Source organism: Salminus brasiliensis, chromosome 12 (genome assembly GCF_030463535.1).
Source record: "Salminus brasiliensis chromosome 12, fSalBra1.hap2, whole genome shotgun sequence".
Taxonomy (NCBI): Eukaryota; Metazoa; Chordata; class Actinopteri; order Characiformes; family Bryconidae; genus Salminus; species Salminus brasiliensis.
Window position 1 is genome coordinate 1,782,547 of NC_132889.1, and position 15,365 is coordinate 1,797,911.

The 15,365-nt window shown below is 42.4% G+C and overlaps 1 protein-coding gene across 3 annotated transcripts in view; it reads right to left on the reverse strand.

Annotated features, from left to right (window-relative positions):
- Positions 1-4,433: 4,433 nt before the first annotated feature.
- The window catches only part of LOC140573616 (transcription factor COE1-like), a 123,293-nt gene continuing 112,361 nt past the window's right edge, over positions 4,434-15,365 (reverse strand). For 2 of the 3 annotated variants that reach the window (XM_072693058.1, XM_072693057.1), the window contains exons 13-15: positions 13,671-13,856; positions 9,992-10,081; positions 4,434-7,854 (exon numbers count right to left, since the gene is read on the reverse strand). In XM_072693058.1, the coding sequence (XP_072549159.1) occupies positions 7,823-7,854; positions 9,992-10,081; positions 13,671-13,856 (308 nt within the window). In that variant the 3' untranslated portion in view covers positions 4,434-7,822. The remainder of the gene's footprint in view (positions 7,855-9,991; positions 10,082-13,670; positions 13,857-15,365) is intronic. The other variant, XM_072693056.1, reaches the window with a different exon arrangement.

Genomic DNA, 15,365 nt, shown 5'->3' on the forward strand with positions numbered 1-15,365 from the left:
AGACCCTTTTTTCCACATCTCTTATGAAATCTAAACCCTCTAGCATGTATTATTGAGGCTGATTCGGAAGGCCGACATAGCTGTCGGCCTCCAGGAGACGTTAATGGACATCAGTCCCATGTTTTACTCACTAGCATCGGCGAAACTCGCAGCTGGACTGAGGCCGGACCGTGGGAAAAGGCACAATAATACCCAGAGGCCCACATTCATCATGCCTCTTAGAATAAGAAAACTGATCTAGAATCAACTTCCCCTTGTTCAGAGATGGACCAGGACCAAAAACAGGACAAAAATCTGACTTTTGGTCGGATCTGACCACCACAATCAACTGGACACCAATCATCCCTGTCGCCCCTTTAGTGTACACAAACCGGCTCCTTGTTTAGACTGGAAAAAAGTGGCTGACTTGTTAGCAGGCAGTGATACGTCAGCCGTAGAGACTGTATCATGATGGTGAGCCATCACTATTAGAGCTAGGCCACAAATATCAAAACCTAGAGTAGCAATAATGCTAATTTCTGCTAACACCCCACTGGGATTTCTAATTGTGTGTTAGCAACACGCTAAATGTTTTATCTGAAGCTTGTAACAGAAACAATTAAACCTTAAACAATTAGCAGCTTCACGATCATGCTGATGCTCCTCCATTGGCTGGAACAGGGAGAACGGCGTCTCCGTCATTCCCACTCCGGGCCGGAGCGCTGCTGCTGCTGCACTATGGAGGTTTGGTGGTGGAGCTGCAGGAGGAGAACCTCTCTCCAGAACTGCTGCTGTGTAACGCTGCAGAACCCATAGAGTCATATTAGTGTAAAATCCTGGAGTATTACTCTACCGCCTCAGCCCACATGCTTCTCTACCTTCACATCAAGCTTCTAGAGCTTGTCCAGAAATGCATGTGTACAGCTATCTGTCCATGAAAGGGTGCTCAGCATGTGATTTGTATTTACAGCAGTGGAGTAAAAGCAAACTACACTCCTCAACTGTAGGGGGAGCCCAGGAGCTACAAATACCAACTCCTGCATAATGCTCATAATTAGGCTGATATGCAGAGGCTGTACAGTGACTGCATCCCAGTTGTGTAGTACACACAAGGTGAGGTATATATATGATTACTTGCATTATTTAATAACCATTAATAAGCACATTTCCAGCCAATCATAAGGCATTTATAAGTGTAGCCCTACAAAGGTCAGTAGATGACCTCAAGCCAAGTCCTAGATCCATACACAGCTTCAAAGCCAGGGTCAAAGCACCGTCCCGGTCTGATGTGTGTGTGCCGTGTTAGGGCCTTTGCCAGCTGGGTGTGTGTCTCCGTCCAGTAGTGTGGGCTGGGAGATATGCAATGCTCTGATATACTCCCCCACACACACACACACACTCGGCAGATAACACACAGGCTTCCTGAGTGCCAGGCCCGCTTCTGATACCAGCCCGGTATCTAGCAGCATCAAAGCTTCAGTGAGGGACACGGACTTCAAACAAATTACTGATGGGCCTTTCGGATGTATGTGCACCAAGCGTCCGGGTGCGTGCTGCCGTGTCTCATTAGGGGGAATGGGCTTGTTTGTCCAGTGTTCTGGAGGGTTTGTCCGAGCTCACGGTAAAACTGTATCTACTAAAGAACACATTCAGGGCTGAGCCAAGGAAAGGTCAGCTGATATGAGAAGGAAACCTGTAGAGCTTATCTCAACTTTACTGGAGTAATTTTTTACCTCTACTTCTTACATTTCCCCCCAATTATCTGAACTTTCTCCTCCTTACATTTTAAAAACAGCCTCCTATTTCATTTCCCTTTGTTTTCATTCCGGCTCGTCATCAATAAAAACCCTCTCCAGATAAATCTCTCCATCCGGAAAGTGTGAGTCTGATCCTGATTGGATGAGAAGTATAAACAGACTCCATTCTGACTCCCTATTGGTTTATAAGAGATCCATCACACCTGCACACGTCCCGTCACTCTCCAGCGAGCTCACAGCAGACGTCTGTAGTCTAGTATGAAGACTGTGTCCGTGGCAGAGACTCAAGAGAGCTGCAGTGAAACGTCCCGACTGAGCCCCACATTTACACTCCAATAAAGCTTATTGATCACACGCCTCTGAAGTCTGACTTTCTGCAGCTTTACAAAACTTCTAGACAACAACTCCTCATATTTTCCTCCATGAAGCTCATGTTGATGCTCAGTAGAGCACAGAGACGCTCCTTTAATAGAGCTGATATTACTGAAATGCTTCATTTTCAATGGGCAGATCTGCAGCTGAAACAGGAGCCTAGTGCAGCCCAACATTTTTAACATCAACATTTTAATAGATCATTCTCCTCATTATGGCTTTTAGAGAAATGGGGTTTTGGGGAGGGGGGGGGGGGTGGTGTACTATAGACCCCTGTGGCGTGGTCTAAGCTTTCAGACTTTGTTTTCCTTCCATTACTTTTACTTTTCTACTTGAAGTGGTTCAGTCCACTCTTATCTACAGTCTAAGTTCTAAACAGTCCTACACAAAGTCTTAAAAAATCCTGATCCTGATTTGCTCCTGCTTGCACAAGCTACCTAACGTTTACTCCACCTTGAGTTCGTATCCTGTCTAGCTGTAGTCTGCTGCACCTGCCTTCTGGCCTCAGATTTCCAGCTACTCAAACCAGAATTTTCTACAGTCGAATTCTTTGTTTTGCAAAAGTCGCCTTTTGAAACTCTGCCTTCGCAAAAATAGGGGGTGGAGCTACTCGGTCAGCAGGTGGCGTAGCTCTAATGGGAGGGCTTATGATGTTGGAAGTCGAGGCAAATCTGAACAGTATGGCGAATGCTCAGCCCACACAAAAGAAAAGCACTGTAGGTTCTCCAGATACTCCAATGCGTCTATACAAGCCTCGAAGACTGATATATGTAAATGAGCTCTGCTCTGATTTGCTGTGGTTGGGTTTCATTCAGAAAGCTATCCGATATCAAGAAATTATTATAGCTTTTAAAAACAATGGAATAGGGCTGGGCATGTGAGTGTGTATGGATTTCTATGACAACACAATTTCATAAGGATTTTATATCTTAAAAATAAAGGTTCTTTAGCTGGGTTTTTAAGTGAAGCCATAGAAGAGCCACTTTTGGTTCCATGAAGAACCTTGATTGTAATGTACAGAGAGTACCAGAACCAGTAAGAACCAGTATGGCATCGCTTGAAGAGAGTGTGGTCTTCTGAAAGGGTCTTGGGGGTCGGAAGGCATGTGTCGAAACTTCAGAAACATTTGACATTGTTTTAAATCTGACGAAGCTTCAGCGAGGACACCGCCTGCAGGCTCTTCTACCGCTGAGAGAGAGCCGGAGAGAGACAGATGGGGAGATAGACAGGTTATTGATTGTGATCTACAGTCGATGCGACGTAAAGCAGGTTCTGTGTGGCTCTGAAGGCCAAAACCCTCCAAAAAAAGAAGAAGAAAATATGGTTTTTGGATTGAGTTTCAAAATTATGTCCCATCAACTGAAGAGTGCTGGCAGGCAGTCCAGACCAAAAGGTCGAAACCTTGGACAGATGAAGCTGGCTGGAAAGTTCTGGAGCGATTCTGGGCCTCCGCTGGCCCCATGCTGTGAAACACAGCATAAAGAGCGACTGTTTTATCTCTGTCAAACACACAGGCCTTAAAACACACACACACACACACACACACACACACACACAGGGCATGTACATTACAGTCAGGAAAATGAACCAGGGGATTTTTAACTTACAAATTAGATAGAAGATAATCCACTCGCAGACTTCTAACGATTCAGAGTAAAAAGGGACCCAGCATTGGTAGACCCCCAGCATTGCCCCCCCCCCCCCCCCCTTCAGATAAACAGCACGGTCATCCTTCCACTGTGAGAAGACTGTGGGTCTGAAACGATGTGGAGCTGATCCAGAAGCTCTTACTCACCAGTAAACCTAACATTTAACATGGAAAAGGGGGGAGATACAGCATGTGTCCAAATGTTTGTGGACACCTATTTTAATGAATGCATTAACACATTAAAACACTATTTTTTTTAGCAGAGTTGTAATGACTGCAGTTAATTACTTGGTGTTTAATGTAGGTTAATATAAATGTGGAGAATTGATGATGATATAAACTAACATACAATACATATACACATATATAACAGGATTTTGCAATAACATTAAAGAATTAAAGAACAATTAAAGAATATTTTATGAATTATTATTATTATATCTTTTAATTTTTCATGTTTTATTTATTATTGGTATTATTATTGTTTTATTATTATTATTATTATTATCCTTATTTGTTTTATTTTATTTATTTATTCATTTATAATTGGTATTGTTGTTGTTCTTGTTAGTATTATGACTTGTTTTGTTTAGTTTTGTTTCATTATTTTTATTTATTTATTTATTTATTATTACTATTTGTAGCATGCATCAGAAAGCATCCACTGAGAATGTGTCTTCAAGCCAAATGTAATCTTTATTTGTCTGTTTCTGTACAAAAAGCACGTTATCACAGAAAAAAGAAACCGAAGGAACCGAAAGGAAAAACAACCCAAATATAAAATAAGAAAGAACATGCAGGTATGTACAGCACGGTGAGCCAGTGAGAGGAAAGGAGTCTCACTTTCAATCCTAAAGACATGAGTTAAACATTGTGCTTTGATATACTTTCAATATATTTCATATTTCACAAAGATCAAAAAAGCAGTACCTCTAACCCCGCCCCCCTCGAGTCCCACCTTAGAAAAGAGCCGAGTACGAAATCAGCGCTAAAGACGAAGGAAGCCAAACCCAGTATTTCCACACCCTATTCGAAAAGTCGACGCGCCAATGGAATGTGTATGTGTGCATATATGTGTGTGTGTGTGTGTGTGTGTGTGTGTGTGTGTGTGTGTGTATAGGGAATTTACATGTCTTCTGTACAATGGGTCCCGATCACCTGTTATCTCTCACACGCTTTCCCACAACCTGTCACAACATTATTATTGGGTTTTTTTTTCTTCACATTTACAGAGTATTTTCTTAGTCTACAAACACACACTCACACACACACTCACACACACACACACTCCCTCACACCCACACAGGGAACATAAATAATGTAGTGAGGATTTTTTTTTAGCTTGTAAGTCGTCTCGTCTCCACAGTGTTTTCCGAGCCGCGACTTCTCTTCGAGATGTGGTGTAAGCTGGTCACATGACTTTACACCTAAAACTGACCTCTGCATACGTCCACCGTAGACCTGCGGTTCGAAAACATCTCACACCAACCGTGAGGACTTCTAAAACTGTATCTGTCCTCCAAGCAAACCCACTGGGCCTTTAAATGATACGCTAGATCCATTCAAATCAACATAACGGCCTGAAAACTCCAAAACACGACACACACACACACACACACACACACACACTGAAGCCGGAGCGCTAAACTCAATTAAAAGCAACGGGATTGGTTGAAACATACACTAAACAGTCAGCCATGACCACCATTTAATCCACCGATGGCAAAACGACTGGAGGGTCAGAACATCTCCAAAACATCATGTGGGGTCTTCTCTGTGAGCAGCGGTCAGTTCCTGCCCAAAGTGATCCAAGGAAGGACAGACAACTGGTGAACTGGTGTCTCCCAGGCTAAAGGAGGCCTCACCTCCCACCTTCAGGGCTTACAGGATCTGCCATGAACGTCTGAAGGTGTCCAGATATCACAGCAGGGCGCCTTCAGAGGTCGTGTGGAGCTGTTCTGCCAGCATTAGGGGGACCAGGGCTGAGCAGGTGGTTTTAATGTTATGGCCGATCCCGGGTATGGAACCCATAACCATGTGATCAACAGCCCGGAGCTCTCACTGCTGAGAAACCTCTTTTTTTTTGTGCCATGTGACCAATTTGGACCGAAACTATTGGAACTTGATAAAGTCAGAGATGGGAGGCTTTGATATGACAGTGGCCACCGATGTGGGCAGCGAGTGGATCGGTCGCTGGCATCGCAGTAGGTCAGTTTTACGACGTAAGCAGGCTGAGGATGATACAGGCTGTGATCAGCAGCTGCAAAGACAACCATACCAATGATGCTCTGGGTCCCTTCGGACACTTTCCAGATAGGCTCCCTCAGACCTCCACCAAAAACCAGCCTGTCCAAGCTGAACCAACAAACCAGCGGGTCTGAAGTAATCTCACAAGGATGGAGAACCATGGTGGAAAAAGAACTCAACAGAAAATAGATGGCTGACCGACGCAAAGGCTAGTTCCACAAACTGGCGCATATTTCTTTTTTTAGCAGATTCTATTTATTTCATTTTTCTCTGTTATTATTTCCCCCCTCACCTTCTCTCACTAAAGATACGTTGCTCTTGTTAAGTGCCCCAAAGGAAATAGTGCAGAAATAACTATGGTCATACACGTTTCACGAGAACTCACAAGAAACACAAATGCAGTTTAGAAAAAAGGAAAAAAAAAACGTTAAATATATATTTATATTTATATATATATGATTGAAAAAGCAAACTTTTTTTTGTCCTTTACAAAAAGTGGTGGATCGTACGTCCTGCTTTAAAAACAAACAAAAAAAACATTAAAAAAAAAAAAAAAACAGGCCAATCCGGCACGTCCAGACCCTTATTTTCTTCTTTTTTTTTTCTTTTTTGTCATTTTTAACCAAAAAAGTGTATTCCCTTTGACTGTTCACTCTTTTTACAATATCTAAAAGGTATTAAGACATCAAATGTGTTTACATAGATATTTTGTTGCTATTATTCAGGCCTAAATTCACCAAAGAAACCCCCAAACATACTTTTTTTTTTCATATAAATACATACAAAAAAAATCACAAGAAGAAGTTTCGACCACAAGTCTGGTACCTAAATGTGATTAAAACCACAAGAAAGCATTCCTGGTTTAGCTCTACCAAATCCACACACACCTGCGACTGTACTGTGTCTAAGGAGACGAAGGTACGAATAAAAAAAGAAAAAAAAACAAAACAACACCTGACCCCTCAGTGACGTCCATCCTTGCAAATCCTCGCGTTCGGCCTGCCTGGGTTCACTTCTCTAGTGGACAGTTCTGCAGTTGTGCATTTTCTCTGGTTAGTAACTCGATTCGGTTTGATTTCAATGAGAAAAAAAGTCCCTTTCACTTTCTAAAGAAAAGAAACAAAAAATCTCGGAATAATGAAGCTTAAAGCAATAATAACATTAGAGTATTGACCCCTTGACCCTTTGACCCCAGGTACGAGTTTATAACCCTCCTCCACTCGCTTTGTCGCTAAACACGTCCCAGGACTGTAAATAAGAAGGACTGAACAGTGGGGGAGTGGGGGTGTGTGTGTTGGGGGGGGGGGTATAAAGGAGCCCATCCACGGACACCCCACCCCATGCAAACGGAGTTCCAAAAGCCAAGCAAGTGGGCTGCAGCTGGAAGCCCCTGTACATTTCCACTTCTCTATCTTATCTGCAGTTCATGCTGGGATAATCTGGCCTAGCTTCCGTCCACCTCCGCAGAAGAGGGTAAAAAAAAAAAGACGGCCACAGACGCCGTCCGTCCTTCCCGAGAGTTCCAGAGGACGAAGGGCCGGAAAAGCACGCAGACCAACATAAATATAATGTACGGACATTTCAGGGTGAAGGACGTGTTACTTCTTTTTTTATTATTCACTCTGTCCAGCTTGTCCAGATGCTCTTGTAGGAAAGCTCCTCTTTAGGATGATGATGATGATGATGAAGATGATCATGATGATATTCGCAAAGCAACTGTCAGGCAGACTTCAGGAGCTGGGGAGTGTGCTGCGGGTTTGCTGAAGCTCCGGGACGGTGAACTCCTGCTCCTGCTCCTGCTCCTGCTGCTGCTGCTGCTTCACATGGGCGGGACGATGAGGCCGGCCATGGCTGCAGGGCGAGAGAGAAAGAGAGAGAGATTAATAATTATAATAATTGTATACATTATAATTATAAAAGAATATGTAAAACATTTAATAATAATAATAATAATTATTATTATTATTATTATTATTATTATTATTATTATTATTATTTTACTACAACCGGTTATTTGTAATTGAATCTATTATATACATTTAATCTTTTTATATTTTTATGAAATTGTTTTTATAATTAGATAAAAATACATTTTGATGATTTTATTTTTTTTTTACTAATTTCTTTACTAATTTTATTTAATCAAATGCATATATATTTATAAGCTACTTTATGTGTAATATACTGGGAGTCTTACATTCTGCTTTAAAGATATAAACTTATAGCTCATAATTAAATTATATTTAATATTTATTTTATTATTTTGCTAATATCCTCTTGTCTAAATCACTACATATGCTATATATGCATATGCAATCCTTTCTATTTTTAAATCCATCAGATCTTATAAAACATTATAATAATTCATCATTTAATAAATTATAATACATTTATTTTAGTGTTTTGTCTTAAAATCAGAAATATTTATAAGATAGCTTATGTGTAATACTGGGTGTCCTGCTTTCTGCTTTAATTTAATTACTGTGCTGTTATTTAATTTAATTCATATTTGTTTTGTAATATTTTGTTTATCTTCTTGATATATGTGCAATCATTTATTTGATGTTTTATTGTTTTTATTATTGTATTTGTACACTTTATATTTTTGCCTAATATTAACATCATTTGCTGTTTATTAAGACTATTTTATACCTTGTTGAAATATGTTACCTTTGCAGAATTAAACATTAAACAATATTTATATATCTATATTTATGCTTTTTCTCTAAAACTTTTCTCTATATTGTGAAACTAGCAGTTTTTCTGTACATTGTGTCCAGATTTCATGATGAATGGACCAATAGAAAGGCTCCAAAATGACCTGGAATAAAATCTTTAAACATTGTTTGCTATTAAAAAAATCTGAATTATTTACATAGCAATTAATATATACATTATTTATATGTTTAATAGTTATATTTAAAAGCTTAAAATACTGTTTAATATAATAAATAATAAAGTCATTTTAACCCAATAGAATTAAACAGACTGTCTCTGTCACCCTGCCTTTAAGCCTGAGCTCTGTTCTGATTGGCTGGCCTGTGCTGTGCGCTATTCAGAAAGTAGTCCTTATAAATAACGCACTCCTTTTAACTTCAGTGTGAGTGGGCGGAGCTAAAATACTGTAGGCTGACTAGGCGGGTGTAGACCAGACCGTGTTTGTTACTGTGCCTTTAAGACTGAGGTCTGTTCTGATTGGCTGGCCTGTATTTTGACCACATTCAGAAAGAAGTCCTTATAAGTCTGTGTAACTTCAGCATTAAGGGGCGGAGCTAAAATGCTGTAGGCTGACTAGGCGAGTTTATGCAAATGCTTCGGAGGTTGTGAGATCACAAAAACAGAATGACTGACCTCTATTCTGATTGGCTGACCTGTTTTTTGGCCACATTCAGAAAGCTGTCCTTTAAGTCCTTATAACACTCCTTATAACTTCAGCATGAAGGGGCGGAGCTAAAATGCTGTAGGCTGACTAGCTGCGTTTATGCAAATGCTTCGGTGGTTGTGACATCACAAAAACAGTACGACTGACCTCTGTTCTGATTGGCTGGCCTGTATTTTGGCCTAATTCAGAAAGCAATCCTTCAAAGTGAAACACTCGTAAACAGGAGGGGGGGCTAAACTGCTGTAGGCTGACTGGGCGGGTTTATGCAAATGCTTCGGTGGTTGTGACATCACAAAACCAGTCGATTCAAAACGAGCTGATTTTAGGCTTAGACTCCATGTGTGGATTTGTGCAGGCGGGGGAGCGAAGCGTAATGTTTACACACTGAATTCAGCTCTTTAATTTGAAAAAAGCCAAGCGTTTGTTTTTTCTTGATGATACGGGCCCTTTAACGTTGAGTCGTAGATTAGGGGGGAAGCTACGATCAATCAACCTCACAGTTATGGATCAACTTTGACCGTGAACATCCTGCCAGGTTGACTTGTGCTGCATTTAAGGCTTGGCGTCGATTCTGATTCTGAAGCAGGAGAGGGGCGGGGTGCTCACCCTGTAGGCTGCTCCCATTGGTGCTGGTGCAGGTGGGGGGCGGGGAGGTCTGTGGCCGGACCACGGGGGCGAAGGCGCTCTTCTGTTTGACTGCGGAGATCATATGAAGAGGAGAGAATGAGGACGAGGCAGCTGAGAGACGGACAGAGGGAATGACAGACGAAAAAGTGGACGGACGGGTGGGTGGTTGGTTGGGGTCGGGGGGGAGGGGGTTGAGGGTCGAAGCTCCGGGAGGGGGGCTTCTGTAGGAGGTGACTCAACGCGCACACACACTCGTACATGCACACACACACACTCTCACACATGCACACAGGCACACCCAGGCGAGCAGGTGAGGTGATTGTGAGGGCAGCCATGCTGGTTATTAGGGCTCAGATGGAGGCCAGAGGGATTATGGGTAGGAGGAATGGGGATGCGAAGGTATGCTACCTGAATGGCAAAGTTGATCCATAACTTTGACCTTTCAATAGAGGGGTCAACACAGCAAAACCAGGACTGTAATGCTAGGTTTAGCACTGACGCGTCCATACCATTTACATCATACAGGTACTTAAAGGGAAAGTCCACCTATCGTCCAAAAATTCTGAATGAGCCAGTGGTTGAGAGGTAAACACCCTGTCAGAGTGAGATTGGTGTGAAATGGATCATTACGGAGAAACCTACCAACTCAGATTTCTGTACAGTGGAGGTGAATGGAACCGGGCGTCGGTCGCCATGACTACAGAACACATATAGCCAATTTAATGACTACCCAAACCCACCAGCGAACCGACACGTGAGTTTCATATTGAATGTTGATGGTGAAGTTGTGGCAAATCTGAAAAACAACAAAAAAAAATCTTTGGGAACTATTTTGTCCTGTATGTATCCCTCCGCTGCATTTTAGGCATTAGGTAAGTTTCTCTAGAAGGGAGCGTTTCACACCAAACCCACTCTGAATGACTTAATTATGCAGAATTTTCGGGGGAACTTCCCTTTACGTGGTTCCTGGAAAGACCTACATATGCCGTAGACTGCTAGCCCAGATCACTGCGCACAGGCAAAACACTGAGCTGCCCTGTTCAGTAAGTTAAAGGGACGCTCCGGAAAAAACGGCAAATTGCTACCCCTACTAGCTTCCTACAGGTGCTCCATGGTGGGCTCTGGAGTGAGGTCATAAGGCCAAAAATAAAAAATGACCTAATGACGTATGCTGAAGGTGGGAAAATTAAAATATTATATAATAAAGAAATTACAACTGCTTTGGTCTATAGGTTAGTGACCAGACGACTGTCAACCAATCACAGCATCACAGGATTGGTTGACTGTATAACACACTGGCGTGCAATGCATCAGAATCAGAATCTCTTTATTTCGCCAAATATGAAACACATACAAGGAATTGTAATTTTAATGCATGCTGGGAATTGTAGTGAAAAAATACTGATGATGAAAAACATGAAACACATGCTAGTTTTAGCCTGGATTTGAGTTCACAATTAATTAAATTGGTTATTTAAATTTATTCAATTTTGTAATTAAAATCAGAATAAGATTCAGGCGATGTAACGGAGGCCCTTTAAACTAAAATAAAATATTTTTTAATTGACATCACTTCAAGTACCTTTTTTTCATCTTTTATTTTTTGTATTTGAACTGAAGCAACATCTGATGCATTTTTAACATTTAACAAAACACAAAAACATTTTAGAATAAATATTTTTAAGTAAATTATGCATAATGAAGCCGGTTTGATACATGAGCATGAAGCTGAATGTGAGAACATCTGCACTGGGACGCAGATGGTGTATTTTAATAAAATCTTTGCAGTAATTGAAAAAATTAATTGTGAATTTGACGTCACAAAAAGACGTTGGACTCGAATGTTGGTTGGAATTTTGGTTACTTGACGTTACGATGTCCATGATGTAAAAACAATGACATACCAACATCTAACAATGTTACAAATTTACATTATGACGTTTAGTAGGCAGATTTTATTTACGAATGCTAGAATTAGGAGAAAATTAGTAAGAAGTCAATTAATATATGTAAAAAAAAACTTCTGCTGAAAATGAAATGAAATTTGTAAAATTGTAATTATTGATATTAAAAAATTTATAAATAAAATATGCACTAGTGATAATTACATTCTTACTTATTTTATATTATATATATATGTGAATGTTGAATGTATATATATATATATATATATATATATATATATATATATATATATATATATTTTTTTTTTTTTTTTTTTTTTTTTTTTTACAAGTAAACATGTCATTTTAACTATTGTAAATTGAGTGATCTCCAGAAATGTAGGATTAATACATAAAAATAATAAGAAAAACTGGGTCAGGATTTTAGACACTGTCCTGAAATTGAAGTTATGGTCGCCTGAAATATCACAACCTTCGACCTTCAGATATCAGCGGCCATCAACACTGGTGGTCAGCTGGGTAATGGGCAAAGTGTTCCCAAACTTCTGAAGGGCAGTGAATAATTTCGTAAAGCAGAGAAACAGGCGAGACAACGGCGCTAAAAACCCATCTGCAGGATGGTGTCCGTCCACTTTGGCAGCAGCACAGAGGAAGGGTGGGTTTTTTTTTATTCAGAGAATGAAGAACTGCTTAGCGGTGGCTCGGCTAGAACCCGCGTTCTCAGCAAAGGAATCCAAATGCGGCGCTTCACAGCGAAACACGGGGAAAGAAGGAAAAACGCCTCAATGAAAATTCCACCTTGAAATGCTAACTCGGTTCCCCAGCCGAGTGAAATGAAAACCTGTCACAGAGTGGCTCGGGTCGGTGTCTGAACTGCCAAACATCTGTCAATCAAGTGAAACGGGAATACTGAATATATGGACGGAGTTAGAAGAACCGGAGTGCTCTCGCGCACAGCCGGAACACTGGAGACGGGCTCTCCGCCACGGCTGTTTTCATTATTTTACTATTTGACGGCACAAATCAGCTGTGAAAGGATAGCCGGCTCTGGCTGGAGAGTTTAGGCCTCGCCTGACCGGTCAGAGCAGAGTGAGAGAGCGAGAGAGAAAGAGAGAGAGAAAGAGCCACATGACAAGCATGTTAATGTGTTAGTGAGGATGAGGATGATGAGGAAGATGAGTGTGAGCGTCAGTAATCACAGCCCGAGAGACGTTTCAGCCCAAGAAACAAAACCACACTCAGCTGAAAGGCCACGCCCACCAAGCAGCTGCCTTCTTTACTAACATGTATCATAACGAGTATGCTAATTTATTCATATTTCCTTCTAATTAACCTGAACCTGCAGCTACTACACATCAATCGGCAGCCAGGAATATTATCAAGTTCTCATCCAATCAGGTATTTCAATTTTAAGATATAGCCACACCTGTACAGGTAGACTAGGGCCACATCTTGGTTATTCTGTAGACACGCCTACATTGGTAGACCTTGGCAAAACCTGTACAGGTGGACCACGCGTACACAGGTAGATTGTAGGTGCACCTAAAAATGAAGAATACAGTCGCACCTGCACAGGTAAACTACAGCTGCACCTGCACAGGTAAACTACAGCTGCACCTGCTCAGGTAGACTACAGCCACACAGGTAGACTGTAATTGCACCTGTACATGGAGACTACAGCTGCTCCTGTACAGGTAGACTATAGTCGCACCTGCACAGGTAGGCCGTCTGTGGGTAAATGCATTGCTACTCACTTGCGTAGGGGGAGTTGGCGGTGGATCCGTTGAGGAAGCTGGGGGAGCCGGGTACTCCCAGGTTGGTCATGCCTGCAGCGCCATATCCGTTCATGGTGGAGGTGATGGTGTTGTAGTTGGACTGCTGAGGCGTGGAGCTCGGCACATACCCGCGAGGAGACACACTGTTGGAGTTGCGGGAGTAACCTGCAGCAGGGAGACAGACAGCAGGTTTACCACACAGTACTTCACAGGTAGACTATAGCCACATCTGCACAGGTAGACTATAGCCACACAGGTAGACTATAGCCACATCTGCACAGGTAGACTATAGCCACACAGGTAGACTATAGCCACATCTGCACAGGTAGACTATAGCCACATCTGCACAGGTAAACTATAGCCACATCTGCACAGGTAGACTATAGCCACACAGGTAGACTATAGCCACATCTGCACAGGTAAACTATAGCCACACAGGTTGACTGAATGGACCAATAGAATTACTTGAAAATAACTTGGAACATTTTACATTGGTGAACAATGTGTGTGTGTGTGAGAGAGAGAGAGAGAGAGAGAGAGAGGAAATAGGGAGATGTCAATGCTGCCTGTCCTCTTATCCTACTCACATGTGTTTCCCATTCTCTCTCTCTCTCTCTCTCTCTCTCTCTCTCTCTCTCTCTCTCCCTCTTGCCCTCTCTCGCCCCATGTCCTGACGAATTTCTCAGTAGGAGCACTATTGATGGAGTGCTTGCCTGCTGGCCGTGTATCAGGGAGAAGAAGAGCGGGAGTAGCATAATGCCAACACACATACACTGACGCACACACAACCACACACTGACACACACACACACGTTTCTTGGCTTTCCCCTAGAGCCAACCCCCAGACCCATATCCCAGAACATCGGTGGAGAAAGCCAGCGCTCGCTGTCAGTCCAAAGTTCTGCTTCTTTTGGTTTGAGCTGAGCTACAAGGCTAATGTTGCTAAAAAGTAATGGAAGCTTATGTACACCAATTAGCATCATGCAGAAAAGAAGACCCTGTAGAGAAGAAGTATTGCCAATAGAATAGGACTCTCTGGACCTATTGGAACCATGCCCAATTCCAGGTGTGGGCTACAGGGGTATAAAGCCCCTCAGCATTAAGCTGTGGAGAGGTGGAGGAACTGTGTTCCCTGGAATGATGGTGGTGGAGCTCCATCCAGTACTTTTGGGACAAGTTGGGGGAGTTGGGGATGAGGTGGGGTGGTCATCCAACATCCTGACCAGAGTGACCAGAGTGCCTCTAAATCTGAGTGAACGAGCAGGTGTCCAAATATTTTAGTGCTTTGTGGACATCAGTCGTGCTAATGTCCAGAGTGCTCGGCAGCTCCTTAGACAAGCCCATGGCTGCTAAACTGCCGGACCGGGTCATGATATTGCAAGATAATGGTGGCGTGAGGGACAGCCCATGTTCTCGGACCTGTTCCTCAGCAGAGCTTGGGCAATGTCCACACTGTCCACGGCCGGGGCGTTACAGGTCCGAGCGGGACTCGGCTCATGGGTGTGTGAGGTAATCTGATCTGCTTCATTCTTCAGGAGTGACGGCACCAAAGGACCCAGAGTGTCCATGTCCACGTGCACGCTCCCGGGATGGGCCTGAACCGTGCCGCAGCTGTGACTTCTGCGACAGCACCAGCGCAGCGGATTCTGCGACCCCGTTTAGGAAACACAGCCT